At 43.0% G+C, this 27168-nt stretch overlaps 2 protein-coding genes across 2 annotated transcripts in view; one reads left to right on the forward strand and one right to left on the reverse strand.

Annotated features, from left to right (window-relative positions):
* Positions 1–5398: 5398 nt before the first annotated feature.
* The window catches only part of LOC311106265 (extracellular calcium-sensing receptor-like), a gene marked incomplete at its 3' end in the record, with an annotated part of 109392 nt that continues 87622 nt past the window's right edge, over positions 5399–27168 (forward strand). Inside the window, exons 1-6 of the mRNA XM_084148554.1 lie at positions 5399–5541; positions 5812–6106; positions 6627–6916; positions 7154–7449; positions 7855–8075; positions 8931–9276. Coding sequence (XP_084004680.1) covers positions 5846–6106; positions 6627–6916; positions 7154–7449; positions 7855–8075; positions 8931–9276 — 1414 coding nt within the window. The 5' untranslated portion in view covers positions 5399–5541; positions 5812–5845. The remainder of the gene's footprint in view (positions 5542–5811; positions 6107–6626; positions 6917–7153; positions 7450–7854; positions 8076–8930; positions 9277–27168) is intronic.
* The window catches only part of LOC311105704 (extracellular calcium-sensing receptor-like), a gene marked incomplete at both ends in the record, with an annotated part of 4717 nt that continues 2819 nt past the window's right edge, over positions 25271–27168 (reverse strand). Inside the window, 5 exons of the mRNA XM_084147922.1 lie at positions 25271–25717; positions 25823–26298; positions 26404–26527; positions 26719–26946; positions 27110–27168. The exon at positions 27110–27168 is cut by the window's right edge and continues 430 nt beyond it. Coding sequence (XP_084004048.1) covers positions 25271–25717; positions 25823–26298; positions 26404–26527; positions 26719–26946; positions 27110–27168 — 1334 coding nt within the window. The remainder of the gene's footprint in view (positions 25718–25822; positions 26299–26403; positions 26528–26718; positions 26947–27109) is intronic.

Here is a 27168-nt window from a genome sequence, read left to right on the forward strand (position 1 = left end):
AAGACCATAGAGCTGTGTAAGGACATCAGGGATAAAATTGTAGAGCTGGACAAGGCTGTGATGGGCTACAGGACAATAGGCAAGCAGCTTGGTAAGAAGGCAACAACTGTTGGCGCAATTATTAGAAAATGGAAGGAGTTCAAGATGACGGAAAATCACCCTCGGTCTGTGGCTCCATGCAAGATCTCACCTCGTGGGGCATCAATGATCATGAGGAAGGTGAGGGATCAGCCCAGAACTACACAGCAGGACCTGGTCAATGACCTTACGAGAGCTGGGACCACAGTCTCAAAGAAAACCATTAGTAACACACTACGCAGTCATGGATTAAAATCCTGCAGCGCACGCAAGGTCCCCCTGCTCAAGCCAGCGCATGTCCAGGCACGTCTGAAGTTTGCCAATGACCATCTGGATGATCCAGAGGAGGAATGGGAGAAGGTCATGTGGTCTGATGAGACAAAAATAGAGCTTTTTGGTCTAAACTCCACTCGACATGTTTGGAGGAAGAAGAAGGATGAGTACAACCCCAAGAACACCATCCCAACCGTGAAGCATGGAGGTGAAAACATCATTCTTTGGGGATGTTTTTCTGCAAAGGGGACAGGACGACTGCACCGTATTGAGGGGAGGATGGATGGGGCCATGTATCGCGAGATCTTGGCCAACAACCTCCTTCCCTCAGTAAGAGCATTGAAGATGGGTCGTGGCTGTGTCTTCCAGCATGACAACGACCCGAAACACACAGACAGGGCAACTAAGGAGTGGCTCCGTAAGAAGCATCTCAAGGTCCTGGAGTGGCCTAGCCAGTCTCCAGACCTGAACCCAATAGAAAATCTTTGGAGGGAGCTGAATGTCCTTATTGCCCTGTATGGAGGAGTGGGCCAAAATCCCTGCTGCAGTGTGTGCAAACCTGGTCAAGACCTACAGGAAACGTATGATCTCTGTAATTGCAAACAAAGGTTTCTGTACCAAATATTCTGCTTTTCTGATGTATCAAATACTTATGTCATGCAATAAAATGCAAATTAATTACTTAAAAATCATACAATGTGATTTTCTGGATCTTTGTTTTAGATTCCGTCTCTCACAGTTGAAGTGTACCTATGATAAAAAATTACAGACCTCTACATGCTTTGTAAGTAGGAAAACCTGCAAAATCGGCAGTGTATTAAATACTTGTTCTCCCCACTGTATAAATGCCTGGAGCATTTCAATTTTGGACAATCTCTTATAAACTGGGTTAAAATCATGTATAGTAACCCTAGGTGTAAAATTTTAAAAAATGGCTATTTCTCAGAAAGTTTTAAACTGTCAAGGGGATTGAAACAACATTGTCCACTATCAGCATATCTATTTATTATGGCCATCGAGATTTTAGCTATTACAATCAGATCCAACAATAATATCAAGGGATTAGAAATCCAGGGCTTAAAAACAAAGGTGTCATTGAACGCTGATGATTCATGTTTTCTTTTAAACCCACAACTTGAATCACTCCACAGCCTCATAGAGGATCTAGATACATTTTCTAACCTCTCTGGATTACAACCAAATTATGATAAATGTACTATATTACGTACTGGATCACTAAAAAATACAATTTCTACATTACCATGTAGTTTACCAATAAAATGGACTGATGGTGATGTGGATATACTAGGAATACATATCCCAAATGAAATACATGATCTCACTCCAATACATTTTAATAGAAAGTTAGCAAAAATAGATTAGATATTTCTACCATGGAAAGGTATATACCTGTCAATTTGTAGAAAAATCACCCTGATTAACTATTTAGTATTATCCCGGTTTACCTATTTTCTTATGGTCTTGTCTACGCCAATCGAACAGTTCTTTAAATTATATGAGAAAAAAATATTCCATTTTATTTGGAACGGCAAGCCAGACAAAATAAAACGGGCCTATTTATATAATGAATATGAATTCGGAGGACAGAAACAATTAAATATTAAAGCATTAGACCTATCACTAAAAGCTTCAGTCATACAAAATTATACTTAAATCTGAACTGGTTCTCTAGCAAATTAGTAAGATTGTCTCACCCAATGTTCAAGAAGGGACTTTTTCCCTTTATTCAGAATACAACCTCTCACTTTCAGTTATTTGAAAAGGAAATCATCTTCCAAATATCACTATTTCTAAATCAAGCCATAGAAAGTTGGTTGCAATTTCAATTTAATCCTCCAGAAATGACAGAACAAATATTGCAACAAATATTGTGGTTAAACTCAAATATACTAAATGATCAAATAAACCTTTTTCTTTGACAACATTTTAAAAAATGTATAATCTTCGTAAATGATATTATCGGTAGGACTGGTGGAGTTATGTCGCACATGTAACTAACAAAAACATATGGAAATGTCTGCTCTACACAAAATTACAACCAAATAATTGCACCATTACCACAAAAATGGAAGAGGAAAGTGGAGGAAGGAAAAAGTAAGGAACTTGTCTGTCGGCCTTGCATTAAAGAACAAAATTGGTTAAAGAAAATTGTGATAAATAAAAAAGTTTACCAGTTTCATTTAAGGACCAAAAGATTAACAGCCGTCCCATATAGATTGCAAAATAGTTGGGAAGAGATTTTTGACGTACCGATCCCATGGCATAGTGTTTATGAACTGATACGCAAAACGACACCAGATTCAAAATTTAGAATTTTTCAATTTAAATTATTATATAAAATTCTTGCTACCAATAGAATGTTATTTGTATGGGGGATACAATCTTCCCAGCTCTGCAGATTTTGCTGCGAAGAGACAGAATCATTAGATCAATTGTTTTGGTACTGTCCATTTGTAGCTTGTTTCTGGACACAGGTCCAGGAATGGCTGAAGGATTGCAATATTTGCATGGAGCTGACCCTGCAGATAGCACTACTGGGTGATCTGAAAAGTCATAGTCAATTGATCAATAATATAATAATACTTTTAGCAAAAATATTTATTTTCAATGTACAATCTGTAGAAACAATGAGAATAGAAAGGTTCAGAACTTTTGTAAAACATCATAGTACAGTTGAAAAGTATATGGCAAATAGAAATCCAATATGGATGGTGTTAAGAGATAGATGGGAGGTGTTTAATGGAGCTGAAGGATGGGACTAATAACAACAACTAATAACAACAAGATAACTAGTGTAAGGCATGCTGTGTCCATAATAAGTATATAGGTTATATATTGTGAGCTTTTGTGAAAGAGCACAGTTGGAAAGATATGGCATATAGAAGCAAACCAGATGGACATCATGAAAATGATCAGAGGAAGTTCAGGAGTAAAAACAAACAAAATATAATTATTGACTGTGTCCATAAAATGTATATAGTATGTATAAGCTGGAAGTAGAGGCCTAAGCATTGTTGTTCACTAGTGTACTCCATTTAGGGAAGGGATGGTGGGGTTGGAAAGTAATGAAGGGAAATATATATTTAAATAAAGGATATGTATGTATATATGTATATGTACAGTGAGGGAAAAAAGTATTTGATCCCCTGCTGATTTTGTACGTTTACCCACTGACAAAGACATGATCAGTCTATAATTTTAAAGGTAGGTTTATTTGAACAGTGAGAGACAGAATAACAAACAAAAAATCCAGAAAAACGTATGTCAGAAATGTTATAAATTGATTTGCATTTTAATGAGGGATATAAGTATTTGACCCCTCTGCAATACATGATTTAGTACTTGGTGGCAAAACCCTTGTTGGCAATCACAGAGGTCAGACGTTTCTTGTAGTTGGCCACCAGGTTTGCACACATCTCATAAGTTCTTTTGTGTTTCTTCCATTTGCGAATAATCTCACCAACTGTTGTCACCTTCTCACCAAGCTGTCTTGTAGCCCATTCCAGCCTTGTGTAGGTCTACAATCTTGTCCCTGACATCCTTGGAGAGCTCTCTGGTCTTGGCCATGGTGGAGAGTTTGGAATCTGATTGATTGATTGCTTCTGTGGACAGGTGTCTTTTATGCAGGTAACAAACTGAGATTAGGAGCACTCCCTTTAAGAGTGTGCTCCTAATCTCAGCACGTTACCTGTATAAAACACACCTGGGAGCCAGAAATCTTTCTGATTGAGAGGGGGTCAAATACTTATTTCCTTCATTAAAATGTAAATCAATTTTTAACCAAATCTTATTTAACAAGGAAAAGTATAAAAACCACTTCTGTGGTCATCACTATCCTCTTGCAACAGGACCAGCTGGATGGCAAAAAAAGTGCTAATAGTACCTCAAAAGTAATATTGATCATAAAATAACTATTGACCATGCCAAAAGAGTTGAAAAGGAAAGGTTTGAGTGAGGAAAAGAAGGGTTCAATTCTGGCTTTACTGGCAGAGGGATACAGTGAGCGTCAGGTTGCTTCCATCCTTAAAATTTCAAAGACAGCGGTTCATAAGAACAAGGTCAAGCAGCAGACATAGGGGACAACAAAGCTACAGACCGGCAGAGGGCAAAAACAACTCCCTACTGACCGGGATGACCGCCAACTCATTCGAATGTCACTCAACAACTGTAGGATGACATCAAGTGACCTAAAAAAAGAATGGCAAACGGCAGCTGGGGTGAAGTGCTGTAGACTAGACTGTAGGGGAAATACTGTGTAGAGCCAGCATGCCAAGAGGACTAGACTGTAGGGGAAATACTGTGTAGAGCCAGCATTGCCAAGAGGACTAAACTGTAGGGGAAATACTGTGTAGAGCCAGCATGCCAAGAGGACTAGACTGTAGGGGAAATACTGTGTAGAGCCAGCATGCCAAGAGGACTAGACTGTAGGGGAAATACTGTGTAGAGCCAGCATTGCCAAGAGGACTAGACTGTAGGGGAAATACTGTGTAGAGCCAGCATGCCATGAGGACTAGACTGTAGGGGAAATACTGTGTAGAGCCAGCATGCCATTAGGACTAGACTGTAGGGGAAATATAAGAGAGGCAGATTGTTATTGTGTGTCTACTGTATGTTTATGTCTATATAAACCATTACAGTCAACATAGGGCTTACACTGGTGCATAAACTCTCTATAGCTTAAAGAAGCAGGACCTGACTGGGTGAGCAGAGCAGCCTCTAGCCCCTCCCTCCCTGACATGGCCATACCCACAATGTGATCCCCAGAGGAATCCCCACAAAGGAAGCCAGTGGCATGGTGGGTATTTAACTCAGAGTAGAGAGACAACCTGACCGACATGGGTGTGTGTGGCGCTGTGTTACCCCATACCTTCTACACATCAGGGGAATGAGTCTCTCTCCGGCTCCTGCTCTGGATCCAAGTCTGGCTGGTAGTCTGGGTCTTCTACATCTGGCTGTGGTGGCTGGTGGGCTTTCCTTGCTCTGGTCTGCCTCTGCCTCTGGCTCTGGGCTGGAGTCTGTCAGATGCAGGCTCCAGGGCACCCCTCGTCCTCCGGCGTTCTCCCAGGACGGGGACTTTGTCATCGGGGGTGTTTTCTCCATCCACCACTACACGCACACTGTGGAACACAGCTACACCAGCCTGCCTGAACCACTGCAGTGCACCGGGAGGTCAGTGAGCGCAAGAGGGAGTGGGGGACAGGGACTGTGGCTGTGTGGGGAGACAGATAAACAGTGTTTTAAAGACAGATAACCTGTGTTTTAAAGACAGATAAACAGTGTTTTAAAGACAAAGAAACCGAGTGTTTGTGTCTTAGAGAGTAGGTATAAGGATAGATATTAGGCTTTTTGCACTGGTAACTCTATTCAATAAAAATACATTCTACGTGCTAGTTTACCATTTAGTCAAGAGGTGCTCACTCACCCATCTTGTATTTACAGTTTGGATTCCCGTGAGTTGCGCTTCTCGCGCGCCATGGTCTTCGCTGTTGAGGAAATAAACAACAGTTCGGACCTGCTACCGGGTGTCACGCTTGGTTATCAAGTGCACGACTCGTGCGCCTCAGTCCCGATGGCCGTGAAAGTGGCCTTCCAGCTGGCTAACGGCCTGGACCCCATGTTTGATACCGGAGAACAGTGCTCAGGGTCGGCTACGGTGACAGCTATTGTGGGCGAGTCTGGCTCCACACCTACCATCAGCATGTTGCGCATCATCGGGCCTTTTGGCATTCCTCAGGTAAACTCATGTGGAAAGAAATCATTCAGCTTCTTTTAACTTACTGTATTCCAACATTAATCTCCTCTCTTTCAGGAGAGAAATCTATTTTTAACTTACTCTATTCCAACTGTATTCTCCTCTCCTTCAGAAATAGACATTTCTGTGTGAAATTATCTGGAGAAAGTGTGGAGAACGTCTGGAGGCATTTAAACAATCTGAGGACTATCTTTCATAGGCTGGGTTGTTATGGGAGACCAGGGATTGGTGTCACACTTTTTACTCATGTATTTCTCAGCACCAGTATGTCTTATTAAACTATTTTCAACATGAGTAGAATGACCAAGGTCTTGGGTAGAAATGTGTATCCTTTTCATTCTGTCCTAATGAAAAACAATAAATGGTGTTATTATTATTAATGTATCCCTAACATCATACTACATAGCTAAAGGGAATAAAATAAGGAAGTAGCCTATAAAGGAGACTTGTTTGGCCGACATTATGTTCTTTTTCATGTGTTCGACTGTCTGTTTTTACCTAGGTGAGCCACTCATCCACCTGTGCGTGTCTGAGTGATAAGAAACAGTTTCCAACCTTCTTCAGAACCATCCCCAGTGACCAGTTCCAGGCTGCCGCTCTGGCCCGCCTCATCAGATACTTCGGCTGGACCTGGATTGGGGCGGTCCGTTCCGACTCTGACTACGGTAATAACGGCATGGCGGCGTTCCTAAAGGCGGCACAAGAGCAGGGCATCTGTGTGGAGTACTCTGAAGCCTTCTACCGTACCAACCCACTCAGCAGAGTTCAACGGGTGGCCGACGTGATCCGCAGGTCATCCATGATTACTTGTGAACTTTTCATTCAAACAAAAGCAAAACCATATTTGTAAAAGATGCTATTGTTATTAATTTCTCTGTTTTCCCAAAGCTGACCTGTGAGACCAACACGATTTGCATTTTTCAAGCATGACAAAAGTGTTAATACTGATCTTCATTTTCACTTCACTGAGACATTCCAATGAATGACAAACATGACAAGCATGTTTTATGTTTTAATCATGTTCCCCAGCTCCACAGCCCGGGTGGTGGTTGCATTCGTAGCCTCTGGGGACATGAGGATCCTGCTGAAGGAGTTGGACCGTCTGCCCTCTCCGCCCCGCCAGTGGATCGGGAGTGAGACCTGGATCACCGACCCAGATATGGTGCGCTTCAGCCTGTGTGCCGGGGCCATCGGATTTGGCATCCAGCGCTCTGTCATCCCCGGCCTCAGGGACTTCCTCCTGGACCTCTCCCCCCAGAAGGTGTCCAGCTCTCCCCTGCTCACTGAGTTCTGGGAGGGAGCATTTGGCTGTCGGCTGGAGATAGGTATCTATTTTATCTATCTATCTGTCTATCTATCTATCTATCTATCTATCTATCTATCTATCTATCTATCTATCTATCTATCTATCTATCTATCTATCTATCTATCTATCTATCTATCTATCTATCTATCTATCTATCTATCTATCTATCTATCTATCTATCTATCTATCTATCTATCTATCTATCTATCTATCTATCTATCTATCTATCTATCTATCTATCTAATTTTAGATCTATCTTTATTTAATCCATTTTAGAATAATGCTAAACGTAACAAAATGTGGAAAAACTCAAGGGGTCTGAATACTTTCCGAATGCACTGTATTTGGCTGTCTGTCTATCGATATATCTATCTGTATATATATATCTATTTGTCTATCTAACTATATGTCTGTCTGTCTGTAGGGACTACTACAGGTGTTGGGGTTAAGGAGAAGGTGTGTGATGGTAGTGAGGATATACATCAGCTACAGACCCCCTACACAGATACATCCCAGCTGCGTGTCACTAACATGGTGTATAAAGCTGTTTACGCCATAGCACACGCCATCCACAGCATTGTTTGTGAAGAGAGTGCAAACTCCACTGTGCACTGTGACAAAAACCTCAATGTGAAACCAACACAGGTGAATGACTAGATGAAAGTAACATTTCCTGATAGACGTGTTTATTTAGACTACATGTATGAAGGAGTTCTCAATATACATTACAGCTGGTTCTAAAGTAACACCTCTGATAAATACATCAGGTAAATGAGGGTTCTGTTTCTCTCTCCCTCAATCCATCCCTCTCTTTCCCTCTCTCCCTCTCTTTCCCTCTCTCCGTCCCTCATCCCCTCTCTTCATCTCTCTCTCCCTCTCTCTCCATATCTCTCTTCCCTTCTCTCCATCTCTCTCTCTCTCCACCTCTCTTCCCCTCTCTCCATTTATCTCCCCCTCTCTCCATCTCTCTTTCCCTCTCTCTATCTATCTCCATCTCCATCTATCTCTCCCTCTCTCCATCTCTCTTCCCCTCTCTCCATCTCTCTCTCCATCTCTCTCTTCCCTTCTCTCCATCTCTCTCTCTCTCTCTCTCTCTCTCTCTCTCTCTCTCTCTCTCTCTCTCTCTCTCTCTCTCTCTCTCTCTCTCTCTCTCTCTCACTCTCTCTCCACCTCTCTTCCCCTCTCTCAATCTATCTCTCCCTCTCTCCATCTCTCTTCCCCTCTCTCCATCTCTCTCTCCATCTATCTCTTCCCTTCTCTCCATCTCTCTCTCTCTCTCTCTCTCTCTCTCTCTCTCTCTCTCTCTCTCTCTCTCTCTCTCTCTCTCTCTCTCTCTCTCTCTCTCTCTCTCTCTCTCTCTCTCTCTCTCTCTCTCTCTCTCTCCACCTCTCTTCCCCTCTCTCCATCTCTCTTCGCCTCTCTCCATCTCTCTCTCCATCTATCTCTCCCTCTCTCCCTCTTTTTCCTCCCCACTCTCTCCCTTGCCCTTCCAACCACCAGGTCCTGGAGAGAGTGAGGAGGGTGAATTTCTCCCGTAACGGGTACCAGGTGTCTTTCGATGCCAACGGGGACCCAGTGGCCACCTATGAGCTGGTGAACTGGCAGATAGGGGAGAGTGGGAAGATGAAATTTGTGACAGTGGGGCGCTATGATGCATCCCTGCCCCCTGACCAGAGGTTTCACATCGAGAGGGAAATCACCTGGGTAAAGAACAGTACACAGGTGCTTGTGTCAGTGTGCAGTGAGAGCTGTCCCCCAGGCACTCGTAAGGCTGCACAGAAAGGAAAGCCTGTCTGCTGTTATGACTGTATCCCATGTGCAGAGGGAGAGATCAGTAATAACACAGGTAGGCCTATAGGAATAGTTGGCAGAAAATGTGTGGTCATTTCTGTCATTGTTTACTATATAGTGGTTTATTCATATTAATAGCACTACAAAGGTAGTGTCTATCAATCACGTTCATGTTCTTATTATCTTATGTAAGCTGCACAGCAATTCAACATTCTTTATTGTAAACTGCCCATGTGCAGCATTGTGGGACATGTATTTGTATGTGTAAATAAATAAAACCTGAACCTGCTATTATTAACATTTGATGTATGTTGTTTTGTCCTGGTCAGATTCTTCAGACTGTACATGGCAGAGACTCAATCAAGCTAGTCGTCTTGACTTCTTTCTTTTGTCATTCTCGTTGGCACCAAAAGTTTAAAAAGTGTTGAAAGGGGACAGAATGCACTCGGACCATCATATAATTGGCATATACATTACCCTTACTGGATTTCCACGTGGGCGAGGATATTGGAAATTTAATCAAAGCCTATTGGATGATAACTTGTTTTTAACTAGGACAGAGGAATTTATAACTGACTTTTTCCGACATAACATAGGTACAGCAAATCCTCTTATTGTATGGGACACCTTTAAATGTGCCTTTAGAGGCCATGCAATTCAGTACTCATCTCGAAAACAAAAGCAATTTAGGTCAAAAGAGTCCACACTAACAAAGGAAATAGAAGGTCTAACAGAACAGATAGATAGCAATAAAAACTTTAACACAGAGGCTCAGAATAAATTGAAAAAAAAAAAAAAAGAAATGGAGAAACTTATTCAAGAAAGATCAAGTGTAATATATTAGTAAAAATAAAGCAAACTGGATGGAATATTGGGAAAAATGCACCAAATTATTTTTAAATCTTCAACATAAGAATGCTACCAAAAATAATTTATTGAAACTGGTTACAAATGACGGAGTCACCCATGATTCACCAAATGATATTTTGAATGAGGAAACAAAGTACCCTAAGTACTGTAGCTCAGCTGGTAGAGCACGGCGCTTGTAACGCCAAGGTAGTGGGTTCGAACCCCGGATACACGCATGACTGTAAGTCGCTTTGGATAAAAGCGTCTGCTAAATGGCATATTATTATTTATTAAGCATATGTTTTCGTTTCAGTCGCCTCCATCTCCTCTAACTGAAGCAAATTGTAGAGATTTTTTTCTATTGATAATTTGAAATTAACAGCCATACAGAAAGACTCATGTGAAGGTGAAATTACAGAGGAGGAACTTCTGGATGGAATTAAAGACATTAAGTCCGGGAAAACTCCAAGGTTTGATGGCATACCATTTTACATTACATTTTAGTCATTTAGCAGACACTCTTATCCAGTTCATATTTTATTTTTTCATACTGGCCTCCCAGGGGAAGCAAACCCACAACCATGCTCCACCAACTGAGCTACACAGGGAAAACCTTTCTTGATATACTCAAAGGACCGTTATTAGCATGTTTTAACCACTCCTATGTAAATGGAAGATTATCAGCCACTCAAGAAGAAGGTCTGATTTCATTATTACTGAAACAGGATACAAGTGGAAAATATAAAGATCCAGTCCATTAAAAAAATTGGAGGCCCATTACACTTCAGTGTTGTGATGCAAAAATTCTAGCAAAATGTATAGCGCATAGAATTAAAAATGTATTGTCAGACATTATTCATTCAAATCAGACAGGTTTTCTACATGGGCGATACCTTGGAGATAATATAATGCAAGTACTGGAAACAATAGAACACTATGAAAAATATGGGAAACCAGGCCTTCTATTCATAGCAGACTTCAAAAAGGCATTTGATAAAGTACGACTGGGGTTTATATATAGATGCCTGGAGCATTTCAATTTTGGACAATCTCTTATAAACTGGGTTAAAATCATGTATAGTAACCCTAGGTGTAAAATAGGAAATAATGGCTATTTCTCAGAATGTTATAAAAACTGTCAAGGGGAGTGAAACAAGGTTGTCCACTATCAGCATATCTATTTATTATGGCCATCGAGATGTTAGCTATTAAAATCAGATCCAACAATAATATCAAGGGATTAGAAATCCAGGGTTTACAAACAAAGGTGTCATTGTATGCTGATGATTCATGTTTTCTTTTCAACCCACAACTTGAATCACTCCACAGCCTCATAGAGGATACATTTTCTAACCTCTCTGGATTACAACCAAATTATTATATGTATTACGTATTGGATCACTAAAACATACAATTTCTACATTACCATGTAGTTTACCAATAAAATTGACTGATGGTGATGTGGATATACTAGGAATACATATCCCAAATGAAATAAATGATCTCACTCCAATACATTTTAATAGAAAGTTAGCAAAAATAGATTAGATCTTTCTACCATGGAAAGGTAAATACAGGTCAATTTGTAGAAAAATCACCCTGATTAACCCTTTAGTATTATCCCAGTTAACCTATTTGCTTATGGTCTTGTCTACGCCTAGCGAACAGTTCTTTAAATTATATGAGAAAAAAATATTCCATTGTATTTGGAACGGCAAGCCAGACAAAATTAAATGGGCCTATTTATATAATGAATATGAATTCGGAGGACAGAAATGATTAAATATTAAAGCATTAGACCTATCACTAAAAGCTTCAGTCATACAAAAGTTATACTTAAATCCAAACTGGTTCTCGCGCAAATTAGTAAGATTGTCTCACCCAATGTTGAAGAAGGGACTTTTTCCCTTTATTCAGATTACAACCTCTCACTTTCAGTTATTTGAAAAGGAAATCATCTTCCAAATATCACTATTTGTAAAACAAGCCATAGAAAGTTGGTTGCAATTTCAATTTAATCCTCCAGAAATGACAGGACAAATATTGCAACAAATATTGTGGTTAAACTCAAATATACTAATTGATAAAATAAACCTTTTTCTTTGAGAACATTTAAAAAAAAGTATAATCTTCATAAATTATATTATCGGTAGGACTGGTGGAGTTATGTCGCACATGTAACTAACAAAAACATATGGAAATGTCTGCTCTTGTCACAAGCTGATGTGGATGCGGTGTTGGAGTCAGGCGCAGGACACAGAAGCTCAGTCAAAAAAGACTTTACTAGTCCACAAATACAATACAAAATAAACGGGCCTCAAACACTGGAGGCGAGCGATTACGCATACAGTGCGTAAAGACACTATCAACATGAGAACAAATATCTTACATCAAAGGACAGGCGGACAATCACACACAACTGCAAACAAAACTAAAGGAAACTTATAGGTGACCTAATCAATACATAACACGAAACAGGTGCACTAACAAGACAAGACCAAACAAACATCGATACATCAAGTGGTAGTAGCTAGTACTCCGGGGACGACGAACGCCGAAGCCTGCCCGAGCAAGGAGGAGGAGCAGTCTCGGCAGAATTCGTGACAGTACCCCCCCCCCCTTGACGCGCGGCTCCAGCCGTGCGCTGACCCCGGGCTCGGGGACGGCCAGGAGGACGCGGATCAGGGCGCGTGGGATGACTACGGTGGAACTCAGTCAGGAGGGATGGATCTAAAATGTCCCTCCTAGGCACCCAGCACCGTTCCTCCGGGCCGTACCCCTCCCACTCCACGAGATATTGTAGACCCCCCATCCGACGTCTCGAATCCACGATGGACCGGACCGAGTACGCCGGAGCCCCCTCGATGTCCAGTGGGGGCGGAGGAGTCTCTCTTATCTCATAGTCCTGGAGTGGACCAGCTACCACCGGCCTGAGGAGAGACACATGGAACGAGGGGTTAATGTGATAATCATTAGGCAGTTGTAACTTGTAGCAAACCTCGTTCAATCTCCTCAGGACTTTGAATGGCCCCACAAACCGCCGACCCAGCTTCCGGCAGGGCAGGCGAAGGGGCAGGTTTCGAGTCGAGAGCCAGACTTGATCTCCAGGGGCGTATACTGGACCCTCACTGCGGTGGAGATCGGCGCTCGCCTTCTGCCGACGGATGGCCCGCTGCAGATGGACGTGTGCAGCGTTCCACGTCTCCTCCGAGCGCCAAAACCACTCATCCACCGCAGGAGCCTCGATCTGGCTCTGATGCCATGGTGCCAGAACCGGCTGATACCCTAACACACACTGGAAAGGGTTCAGGTTAGTAGAGGAGTGGCGAAGAGAGTTCTGAGCCATCTCTGCCCAGGGGATATACCCCGACCACTCCTCCTGCCGGCCCTGGCAATATGATCTCAGAAACCTACCCACATCCTGGTTCACTCTCTCCACCTGCCCATTACTCTCAGGGTGGAACCCCGAGGTAAGGCTAACCGAGACCCCCAAGCGTTCCATGAACGCCCTCCAGACTCTAGAGGTGAATTGGGGACCCCGATCAGACACTATATCCTCGGGAACCCCGTAGTGCCGGAAGACGTGGGTAAACAAAGCCTCAGCAGTCTGTAGGGCAGTAGGGAGACCCGGCATTGGGATGAGACGACAGGCCTTAGAGAACCGATCCACAACGACCAGAATAGTGGTATTCCCCTGAGAGGGGGGAAGGTCCGTAACAAAGTCCACCGAGAGGTGAGACCACGGCCGTTGTGGAACGGGCAGGGGTTGTAACTTCCCCCTGGGCAGGTGTCTAGGCGCCTTACACTGAGCGCACACCGAGCAGGAGGAGACATAAACCCTCACGTCCCTAGCCAATGTTGGCCACCAGTACTTCACACTAAGGCAGTGCACTGTCCGGCCAATACCTGGATGTCCAGAGGAGGGTGACGTATGAGCCCAATAAATGAGACGATCACGGACCTCGAGCGGCACGTACGTCCGACACACTGGACACTCTGGGGGAGTAGGGTCGGTGCGTAACGCCCGCTCAATTTCCGCATCGACCTCCCATACCACTGGTGCCACCAGACAAGACTCCGGCAGTATGGGAGTGGGCTCAACGGACCTCTCCTCTGTGTCATACCGCCTGGACAGGGCGTCTGCCTTACCGTTCTGGGACCCTGGGATGTAGGTTATCTTAAACACGAACCGGGTCAGAAACATGTTCCACCTAGCCTGACGAGGGTTCAATCTCCTAGCAGCCCGGATGTACTCCAGGTTACGGTGATCAGTCAGAATGAGAAAAGGGTGTTGAGCCCCCTCAAGCCAATGCCTCCACACCTTTAGAGCTTGAACCACGGCTAACAGCTCCCTGTCCCCTACGTCATAATTACGTTCCACCGGGCTGAGCTTTTTAGAATAAAAAGCGCAGGGACGGAGCTTAGGAGGCGTGCCTGAGCGTTGCGACAGTACTGCCCCAATCCCGGCCTCTGACGCGTCCACCTCTACCTGGAACGCTAAAGCGGGGTCCGGGTGCGCCAGCACCGGAGCCGAAGTGAACAGGTCCTTCAGTTTACCAAACGCCCTGTCCGCTTCAGCCGACCACTGCAAACGCACCGGGCCCCCCTTCAGCAGGGAAGTATGGGAGCTGCTACCTGTCCAAAACCCCGGATAAAACTCCGGTAGTAATTGGCAAACCCCAAATTGCTGCACCTCTTTAACAGTGGTTGGGGTTTGCCAGTTACGCACGGCTGACACACGGTCAATCTCCATCTTCACCCCTGACGCGGACAACCGATGACCCAAGAAGGAGATGGACTTCTGGAAAAACAGACATTTCTCTGCCTTGACATACAAGTCATGCTCCAACAGCCTACCCAACACTCGGCGCACCAGGGCTACATGCTCGGCTCGTGTAGAAGAGTACACTAGGATGTCGTCAATGTACACTACCACACCCTGCCCATGCAGGTCCCGGAAGATCTCGTCCACAAATGATTGGAAGACTGAAGGAGCATTCATTAACCCGTATGGCATGACGAGATACTCATAATGACCTGAGGTGGTACTAAATGCCGTCTTCCATTCATCTCCCTCCCTAATGCGCACCAAGTTATAGGCGCTCCTGAGATCCAGTTTTGTGAAGAAACGCGCTCCGTGCAATGATTCAGTCATACTCGCAATCAGAGGAAGAGGGTAACTGTATTTAACAGTGATCTGATTGAGACTACGGTAATCAATACACGGGCGCAACCCTCCATCCTTCTTCTTCACAAAAAAGAAACTCGAGGACGCAGGGGAAGTGGAGGACCGTATGTATCCTTGTCTCAGGGACTCAGCTATATATGTCTCCATAGCCGCCGTCTCCTCTTGAGACAGAGGATACACATGGCTCCGCGGGAGTGCCGCACCTGTCTGGAGGTTTATCGCACAATCTCCCTGTCTATGAGGTGGCAATCGCGTCGCCCTCGTCTTGCTGAACACGAGTGTCAAATCCTCATACTCAGGGGGAATGTGCATTGCGGGCACTTGGTTCGGACTCTCCACCGTGGTCGCCCCAACGGAAACACCTAAACATCGCCCAACACACTGGTCAGACCATTCCTTGAGAGCCCTCTGTTGCCACGAAATGGTGGGGTCATGGGTGATTAACCAAGGAAGCCCCAGCACCACGGGATACGCAGGAGAGTCAATCAGGTACAACTGAATGATCTCCTCATGACCCCCCTGCGTCTTCGTCTTTAGTGGCACTGTGACCTCCCTAATCAACCCAGATCCCAACGGGCGGCTATCTAGGGCATGGACAGGGAAGGGTGCATCAACGGGCAGGAGGGGAATCCCTAACTTAGTATAACATTTCCGATCAATAAAATTCCCAGCTGCGCCTGAATCGACTAGCGCCTTATGCTGGGAATGAGATGCAACCTGAGGAAATACCACAGGTATACACAAGTGAACAACAGAGAGCTCTGGGTGAGTTGGGCGCCTACTCACCTGAAATGACTCCCCAGTGCGCGACCTGTTGCCCCGATTCCCTGGAGACCCTCCCCAGCACCTAGCCGCAGTGTGTCCTCCACGGCCACAGTTGGTGCAGGGGACGGCCCCCCTCGGGTTCTCTCTCCTTCTCTCTCTAGCGCCGGCACCCCCGAGCTCCATAGGGCTCGGCTCGGAGGTGCTGGTGGATGGAATGGACGGCCCCAACTCGGGACGTCCGCGGGTGGCCAGCAGGGTATCCAGACAGATGGACATGTCCACCAGCTGGTCGAAGGACAGATTGGTCTCCCTGCAGGCCAGCTCTCGACGAACGTCCTCACGCAGGCTACACCGATAGTGGTCGATGAGGGCCCTCTCATTCCACCCCGCATCCGCCGCTAGAGTCCGGAAATCCAGGGCGAACTCCTGTGCGCTCCTCTTCTCCTGTCGGAGGTGGAACAGACGCTCCCCCGCCGCTTTACCCTCAGGAGGGTGATCGAATACAGCCCTGAAGCGGCGTGGGAACTCCGCATAGCTGATGGTGGCGGCGTCTATTCCCCTCCATTCGGCGTTGGCCCACTCCAACGCCTTGCCGGAGAGACAGGAGATGAGGGCGGAAACGCTCTCGTATCCCGAGGGCGCCGGGTGTATGGTGGCCAGGTAGAGTTCCACCTGAAGGAGGAACCCCTGACACCCGGCTGCGGTGCCATCATACGCCCTCGGGAGCGAGAGCCGAATCCCACTGGATTCCGGAGCTGGTCTGGTGGGGCTGGCCGATGGTTGTGGTAATGTAGGAGGAGGTGTGGGCACGCCTCCCCTTTCCCATCGGCGCAGGGTGTTCATCACCTCCTGCATGGCGGAGCCGAGTTGCTGGATCCTGGCGTCCTGACAGCTGACCCGATCCTCCAGCGACTCGGTCGGCGCCGCTGCTACTGCTGACTCCATAGTAATGGTGTGTGATTCTGTCACAAGCTGATGTGGATGCGGTGTTGGAGTCAGGCGCAGGACACAGAAGCTCAGTCAAAAAATACTTTACTAGTCCACAAATACAATACAAAATAAACGGGCCTCAAACACTGGAGGCGAGCGATTACGCATACAGTGCGTAAAGACACTATCAACATGAGAACAAATATCTTACATCAAAGGACAGGCGGACAATCACACACAACTGCAAACAAAACTAAAGGAAACGTATAAGTGACCTAATCAATACATAACATGAAATAGGTGCACTAACAAGACAAGACCAAACAAACATCGATACATCAAGCGGTAGTAGCTAGTACTCCGGGGACGACGAACGCCGAAGCCTGCCCGAGCAAGGAGGAGGAGCAGTCTCGGCGGAATTCGTGACAGCTCTACCCAAAATTACAACCAAATAATTGCACAATTACCACAAAAATGGAAGAGGAAAGTGGAAGAAGGAAAAAGTAAGGAACTTGTCTGTCGGCCTTGCATTAAAGACCGAAATTGGTTAAATATATATATTTTTTTTAATTGGTTAAAGAAAAAGTTTACCAGTTTCATTTAAGGACCAAAAGATTAACAGCCATCCCATATAGATTGCAAAATAGTTGGGAAGAGATTTTTGACGTACCGATTCCATTGCATAGTTTTTATGAATTGATACTCAAAACGACACCGGATTCAAAACATAGAATTTTTCAATTTAAATTATTATATAATATTCTTGCTACCAAAAGAATGTTATTGCTGTTCATTTGTAGCTTGTTTCTGGACACAGGTCCAGGAATGGCTGAAGGATTGCAATATTTGCATGGAGCTGACCCTGCAGATAGCACTACTGGGTGATCTGAAAAGTCATAGTCAATTGATCAATAATATAATAATACTTTTAGCAAAAAAAAATATTTTCTATTTACAATCTGTAGAAACAAATGAGAATAGAAAGGTTCAGAACTTTTGTAAAATATCACAGTACAGTTGAAAAGTATATGGCAAATAGAAATCCAATATGGATAAGCTGGAAGTAGAGGCCTAAGCATTGTTGTTCACTAGTTTTCTCCAATTAGGGAAGGGATGGTGGGGTTGGAAAGTAATTAAGGGAAATATATATTTTAAAAAAGGATATGTATGTATATGTGTATATGTACAGTGATGGAAAAAAGTATTTGATCCCCTGCTGATTTTGTACGTTTACCCACTGACAAAGACATGATCAGTCTATAATTTTAATGGTAGGTTTATTTGAACAGTGAGAGACAGAATAACAACAAAAAAATCCAGAAAAACGCATGTCAAAAATGTTATAAATTGATTTGCATTTTAATGAGGGAAATAATTATTTGACCCCTCTGCAAAACATGACTTAGTACTTGGTGGCAAAACCCTTGTTGGCAATCACAGAGGTCAGACGTTTCTTGTAGTTGGCCACCAGGTTTGCACACATCTCAGGAGGGATTTTGTCCCACTCCTCTTTGCAGATCTTCTCCAAGTCATTAAGGTTTTGAGCCTGACGTTTGGCAACTCGAACCTTCAGCTCCCTCCACAGATTTTCTATGGGATTAAGGTCTGGAGACTGGCTAGGCCACTCCAGGACCTTAATGTGCTTCTTCTTGAGCCACTCCTTTGTTGCCTTGGCCGTGTGTTTTGGTACATTGTCATGCTGGAATACCCATCCACGACCCATTTTCAATGCCCTGGCTGAGTGAAGGAGGTTCTCACTCAAGATTTGATGGTACATGGCGCCGTCTTGTAGCCCATTCGAGCCTTGTGTAGGTCTACAATCTTGTCCCTGACATCCCTGGAGAGCTCTTTGGTCTTGGCCATGGTGGAGAGTTTGGAATCTGATTGATTGATTGCTTCTGTGGACAGGTGTCTTATATACAGGTAACAAACTGAGATTAGGAGCACTCCCTTTAAGAGTGTGCTCCTAATCTCAGCTCGTTCACTGTATAAAAGACACCTGGGAGCCAGAAATCTTTCTGATAGAGAAGGGGTCAAATACTTATTTCCCTCAATAAAATGCAAATCAATTTCTAACCAAATCTTATTTAATGAGGATAAGTATAAAAACCACTTGTGTGGTCATCACTATCCTCTTGCAATAGGACCAGCTGGATGGCAAAAAGAGTGCTAATAGTACCTCAAATGTAATATTAATCAAAAATAACTATTGACCATGGCAAAAGAGTTGAAAAGGAAAGTTTTGAGGGAGGAAAAGAAGGGTTCAATTCTGGCTTTACTGGCAGAGGGATACAGTGAGCGTCAGGTTGCTTCCATCCTTAAAATTTGAAAGACGGCGGTTCATAAGAACAAGGTCAAGCAGCAGACATTGGGGACAACAAAGCTACAGACCGGCAGAGGGCAAACAAATCCCTACTGACCGGGATGACCGCCAACTCATTGGAATGTCACTCAACAACCGTAGGATGACATCAAGTGACCTACAAAAATAATGGCAAACGGCAGCTGGGGTGAAGTGCTACATAGCTAAAGGGAAAAAAAGAAGGAAGTAGCCTATAAATGAGACTTGTTTGGCCGACATTATGTTCTTTTTCATGTTTTCGACTGTCTGTTATGACCTAGGTGAGCCACTCATCCACCTGTGCGTGTCTGAGTGATAAGAAACAGTATCCAACCTTCTTCAGAACCATCCCCAGTGACCATTTCCAGGCTGCCGCTCTGGCCCGCCTCATCAGATACTTCGGCTGGACCTGGATTGGGGCGGTCCGTTCTGACTCCGACTACGGTAATAACGGCATGGCGGCGTTCCTAAAGGCGGCACAAGAGCAGGGCATCTGTGTGGAGTACTCTGAAGCCTTCTACCGTACCAACCCACTCAGCAGAGTGCAACGGGTGGCCGACGTGATCGGCAAGTCATCCATGATTACTTGTGAACTTTTCATTCACACAAAAGCAAAACCGTATTTGTAAAAGCTGTAATTGTTATTAATTTCTCTCTTTTCCCAAAGCTGACCTGTGAGACCAACACGATATGCACATTTTAAGCATGACAAAAGTGTTGATTAATACTGATCTTCATGTTCACTTCACTGAGACATTCCAATGAATGACAAACATGACAAGCATTTTTTATGTTTTAATCATGTTCCCCAGCTCCACAGCCCGGGTGGTGGTTGCATTCATAGCCTCTGGGGACATGAGGATCCTGCTGAAGGAGTTGGACCGCCTGCCCTCTCCGCCCCGCCAGTGGATCGGGAGCGAGACCTGGGTCACCGACCCAGATATGTTGCGCTTCAGCCTGTGTGCCGGGGTCATCGGATTTGGCATCCAGTGCTCTGTCATCCCCAGCCTCAGGGACTTCCTCCTGGACCTCTCCCCCCAGAAGGTGTCCAGCTCTCCCCTGCTCACTGAGTTCTGGGAGGGAGCATTTGGCTGTCGGCTGGAGATAGGTATCTACTTTATCTATCTATCTATCTATCTATCTATCTATCTATCTATCTATCTATCTATCTATCTATCTATCTATCTATCTATCTATCTATCTATCTATCTATCTATCTATCTATCTATCTATCTATCTATCTATCTATCTATCTATCTATCTATCTATCTATCTATCTATCTATCTATCTATCTATCTATCTATCTATCTATCTATCTATCTATCTATCTATCTATCTATCTATCTATCTATCTATCTATCTATCTATCTATCTATCTATCTATCTATCTATCTATCTATCTATTACATTTACATTTACGTCATTTAGCAGACGCTCTTATCCAGAGCGACTTACAGAAGCAATTAGGGTTAAGTGCCTTGCTCAAGGGCACATCGACAGATTTTTCACCTAGTCGGCTCGGGGATTAGAATATTCATTATATTTTATTAATTACAGATCACATACAACCAACTTTATCACATTATTCCAAACACTTCCACCCAGTGTCCAGTAAGGGGCAGTCTTCTCATGCAAACGTCAACTACTAGAACAGTTGATTTAGTAATTAGGACACACACTGTACAAGAAGCCAAATGGTTGCTGCATTCTCGTGCAATGTTGTGGACAGCAACCATAATGAGTTATTTGTTAGGAGTAACACTTTACAATTAGCATGGAAAAAAGAATGGGGGGGGGGAAATATACTTCTCCCATGGGCAAAGAAATTCAAAAGAGGTGATGATATTAATTAATAGTAATTTCGATCCGAATGTGCACCTTTTTCAAATAGATACGCAAGGTAGATTAATTATTTTAAATATGTTATTGGACCATAAACAGATATGGCTAATTAACCTTTACGGACCAAATAATGATGATCCACAATTCTTTGACAATATTTATAATAAATGATCAAGCCTGCAAGCAACTCAAGACAATATTATTATGGTGGGGGATTATAATACTGTTTTAAATAGCTCAGTGGACCGTAAAGGAAATCACACCACAAACAATCACCCACATGCTCTTAAGGAAATTGTGAATGTCATGGATACATTAGAACTAGTAGATATATGGAGGCTTAAATATCCTGATCTAGTGAGATATACATGGCGGAGACTGAATCAAGCTAGTCGTCTTGACTTCTTTCTTATCTCATTCTCGTTGGCACCAAAAGTAAAAAAAAAAGTGTTGATAGGGGACAGAATGCGGTCGGACCATCATATAATAGGCATATACATTACTCTTACTGAATTTCCACGTGGGCGAGGATATTGGAAATTTAATCAAAGCCTATTGGATGATAATTTATTTATAATTAGAACAAAGGAATTTATAACTTACTTTTTCCAACATAACATAGGTACAGCGAATCCCCTTATTGTATGGGACACCTTTAAATGTGTCTTTAGAGGCCATGCAATTCAGTACTCATCTCGAAAACAAACGCAATTTAGGTCAAAAAACTGTAACATAGAGGCTCAGAATAAATTAGAGGAAAAACAAAAAGAAATTGAGAAACTTATTCAAGAAAGATCAAGTATAATATATTATAAAAATAAAGCAAACTGGATGGAATATGGGGAAAAATGCACAACATTATTTTTTAATCTTCAACATAGGAATTTTACCAAAAATAACTTAATGAAACTGGTTACAATTGACGGAGTCACCCATAATTCACCAAATTATATTTTGAAGGAAGAAACAAAGTACTTTAAGCATATGTTTTATTTTCAGTCGCCTCCATCTCCTCTAACTGAAGCTAATTGTAGAGAAGTTTTTTCTATTGATAATGTCAAATTAACAGCCACACAGAAAGACTCATGTGAAGGTGAAATTACAGAGGAACTTCTGGTTGCAATTAAAGACTTTAAGTCCGGGAAAACTCCAGGGTTGGATGGCATACCAGTCGAGGTATACCAAACCTTTTTTGATATACTAAGAGGACCGTTATTAGCATGTTTTAACCACTCCTATGTAAATGGTAGATTATCTGACACTCAAGAAGAAGGTCTGATCTCATTATTACTGAAACAGGATACAAGTGGAAAATATAAAGATCCAGTCCATTTACAAAATTGGAGGCCCCTTACACTTCAGTGTTGTGATGCAAAAATCCTAGCAAAATGTATAGCGCATAGAATTAAAAAAGGTATTGTCGGATATTATTAATTCTAATCAGACAGGTTTTTTACATGGAAGATACATTGGAGATAATATAAGGCAAGTATTGGAAACAATAGAACACTATGGAAAATATGGGAAACCAGGCCTGCTATTCATAGCAGACTTCGAAAAGGCATTTGATAAAGTTCGACTGGGGTTTATATATAAATGCCTGGAGCATTTCAATTTAGGAGAATCTCTTATAAAATGGGTCAAAATCATGTATAGTAACCCTAGGTGTAAAATAGTAAATAATGGCTATTTCTCAGAAAGTTTTAAACTGTCAAGAGGAGTGAAACAAGGTTGTCCACTATCGGCATATCTATTTATTATGGCCATCGAGATGTTAGCTATTAAAATCAGATCCAATAATAATATCAGAGGATTAGAAATACAGGGCTTAAAAACAAAGGTGTCATTGTACGCTGATGATTCATGTTTTCTTTTAAATCCACAACTAGAATCCCTCCACAGCCTCATAGAGGATCTAGATACATTTTCTAACCTCTCTGGATTACAACCAAATTATGACAAATGTACTATATTACATATTGGATAATTAAAAAATACAATTTTTACATTACCATGTAGTTTACCAATAAACTGGTCTGATGTGGATGTGGATATACTCGGAATACATATCCCAAAGGAAATAAATGATCTCACTTCAATACATTTTTATAGAAAGTTAGCAAAAATAGATAAGATCTTACTACCATGGAAAGGAAAATACCTGTCAATTTGTGGAAAAATCACCCTGATTAACTCTTTAGTATTATCCCAGTTTACCTATTTGCCTAAGCCTAGCGAACAGTTTTTAAAATTATATGAGAAAATAATATTCAATTTTATTTGGAACGGCAAGCCAGACAAAATTAAAAGGGCATATTTATATAATGAATATGAATTCGGAGGACAGAACTTATTAAATATTAAAGCATTAGACCTATCACTAAAAGCTGCAGTCATACAAACGTTATACTTAAATCCGAACTGGTTCTCAAGCAAATTAGTAAGATTGTCTCACCCAATGTTCAAGAAAGGCCTTTTTCCCTTTATTCAGATTACAACCTCTCACTTTCAGATATTTGAAAAGGAAATAATCTCCCAAATATCACTATTTCTAAAACAAGCCATAGAAAGTTGGTTGCAATTTCAATTAAATCCTCCAGAAACAACAGAACAAATAATGCAACAAATATTGTGGTTAAATTCAAATATACTAATTGACAAAAAACCTTTATTTTTTGACAGAATGTTTAAAAAGGTATAATCTTCGTAAATGATATCATCGGTAGGACTGGTGGAGTTATGTCGCACATGCAGCTAACAAAAACATATGGAAATGTCTGCTCTACCCAAAATTACAACCAAATAATTGCAGCCTTACCGCAAAAGTGGAAGAGGAAAGTGGAAGGGGGAGAAAATAAGGAACTTGTCTGTCGGCCTTGCATTAAAGAACATAATTGGTTAAGGAAAACTGTGATAAATAAAAAAGTATATCAGTTTCACTTAAGGACCAAAGGATTGACAGCCGTCCCATATAGATTGCAAAATAGTTGGGAAGAGATCTTTGACGTACCGATCCCATGGCATAGTGTTTATGAACTGACACGCAAAACGACACCGGATTCAAAAATTAGAATCTTTCAATTTAAATTATTATATAAAATTCTTGCTACCAATAGAATGTTATTTATATGGGGGATACAATCTTCCCAGCTCTGCAGATTTTGCTGTGAAGAGACAGAATCATTAGATCATTTGATTTGGTTCTGTCCATTTGTAGCTTGTTTTTGGACACAGGTCCAGGAATGGCTAAAGGATTGCAATATTTACCTGGAGCTAACCTTGCAGATAGCATTACTGGGTGATCTGAAAAGTCATAGTCAATCAATCAATAATATAATAATACTTTTAGCAAAAATGTTTATTTTTAATTCACAATCTGTAGAAGCAATGAGAATAGAAAGGTTCAGAACTTTTGTAAAACATCACAGTACTGTTGAAATATATATGGCAAATAGAAATCCTATATGGATGGTGTTAAGAGATAGATGGGAGGTATTGAATAGAGTTGAAGGATGGGACTAATAACAAATAACAACAAATAATAACAAAGATAGCTAATAATGTAAGCATACTGTGTCCATAGTAAGTATATAGGTTGTATGTTGGGAGCTTTTGGGAAAGAGCACAGTTAGAAAGATATGGCATATAGAAGCAAACCGGATAGACATCATGAAAATGATCGGAGAGGTTGAGAGTAAAAGAAGTTCAGGAGCAAAAAAAAATAATATATATATATATATATATATATATATATATATATATATATATATATATATATATATATATATATATATATAATATATAATTATTGTGAAATTAACTCTGTCCATAAGGTGTAGATAGTAAGTATAGACCGGAAGTAGAGGCCTGGGCATTGTGGTTCACTAATTTACTCCAAGTAGGGAAAGGATGGTGGAGTTGAAAAGTAATAAAGGGGAGTATATATATTTTAAAAAACATGGGGGATTGGAAGTGATGCAGACAATTACATTGATAGAAGATACAATCTATCTGCAATATTAAGCTGATCCACCCCCCCCCCCCCCCCCCCCCCCCCAATATATATATATATATAACACTTTACAATTAGCTGTTCTTTTTACTTATGTAGTAACTCTAAATCTCAACTATGATCATCTCTGGTTTCCTTGGTGTTTCCCTGTCATCCCTTTCTTAGTGTTCCTCTCTGGTCTCAGTAAGATGATGTAACATTTAGGGGCAAATATACACAGCAGCAGTCCAAAACTTGACGCTAAGATGGCGAATATCTCCACAGCTACAGTGTACTTCCCAGGAGAGCTGACGTAGGCTGGGATGAAGGAGATCCACACGGCACAGAAGATCAGCATGCTGAAGGTGATGAGCTTGGCCTCGTTGAAGGTGTCAGGGAGTTTGCGTCCCAGGAAGGCTAAGAGGAGACAGAGAGAGGCCAGCAGGCCAATGTAGCCCAGCACCAAATAGAACCCTGGTGGCCAGGGCTCCTTACACTCCAGCACCATCATGCCGGTCAGACCCTGGTACGAAGAGTTCCTGAATGGGATGGAGGGAGCCATAGAGAGCCAGCCAGCACAGAGACACACCTGGGGGAAGTGGTGGAACAATAAGCATCATGTGGCCGGCCATCATGACAAACATCAAAAGGTTATTTAGGTAAAACTACTGTTTGATGAGTTCAACAGCTCTACCTGAGGGGCGGTGGTGCAGAGAATCAGTGTCCTCTGATGGGAAGGTCCAAACAGCTTCATCAGGGCACTGGAGCCTGGTACAGTGGCCCTGAAGGCCAGCAGCACCACGATGGTCTTGACTAGGAGGCAGGAGAGGCAGAGCACGAAGCTAACCCCAAACGCTGCCTGGCGGAAACCACACGACCACGCAGACGGACGCCCAATGAACAGCAGCGAGCACAGGAAGCAAAGCTTGAGTGACAGGAGAAGCAGGAAACTCAGCTCTGAGTTGTTGGCCTTGACAACGGGCGTGGCCCGGAAACGGTGGAAGATGGCTGTGACGGTGGTTGTCGTGACAACACCCAGCAGGGAGAGTGAGACCAGGATGATGCCCATGGTGTCATAGAAGGACAGGAAGTCTTCTATCCCAGCGACGCACTTCACCCTGTCTCTGTCTGACCAGTAGAACTCAGGACACCTAATGCACTCTAAGGAACCTGCATGGGAGGACACGATGCACACACACATTGGCCTATATGAAACAACATAGAAATAAGAGCAGAACTTTTAAATGATGGTGAGTTGTGTCACTGTGTGTGTACCTGTCTGGTTGCTGATCTCCCCAGCAGCACAGGGCAGGCAGTCGAAGCAGCAGGGAGGCTCTCCTGGACGACGGGCCTGTCTGCTGCCAGGGGGGCAGGGAGCACTGCACAGAGACACTGGCACCTGGGGAGAGATACAGGACACAGTCACCACATAAGCCATCACCTGTGCCTATCAAATACTGCATAGGGGAGACCACTCTGAACCCAAACAAAGGCCCCTCATTTACTTTAGTTCTAGTCTTATTTGCGGAAAGTTGAATATTTAGCTTAAATGGAAACTCATTCCACACCCCGGCTTCTACTACAACCCACCTGTGATTTTCCTCCTGTCCACACGATGGCGCTCTCGTCCAACTGCAGCTGTTGGCTGAGGGGGGCAGAGCCATCATAGCTTCCTACTTTCTGGAACATGATATCTCCACTGCTGACCTTCTGCCAGTTAATAATGTCATAGAGGGGAACAGGCTCCCCGTTGGCATCAAAATGCACCTTCTCCCCAAACTGATTGGTGAAATTCACCCTCTTCAGGTGGTGTAAGAGCTGGATGAAATGAGAGGGTGAGGGGAGGAGATAATGTCGTAAAACCATGAAGGATTATTAAATAATGACTGTAAATAGATTAATAAATAATCGTACTTACTTACTCACACACACACACACACACACACACACACACAAACACACACACAAACAGACATCATACCTGTCTGGGTGTAAAATATGTGCTGGTGTTACACTTCTCCTGAGCTTGGCTGTGTCCAG

The sequence above is a fragment of the Coregonus lavaretus genome (genome assembly GCF_964263955.1).
Source record: "Coregonus lavaretus genome assembly, chromosome: 30".
Classification (NCBI taxonomy): Eukaryota; Metazoa; Chordata; class Actinopteri; order Salmoniformes; family Salmonidae; genus Coregonus; species Coregonus lavaretus.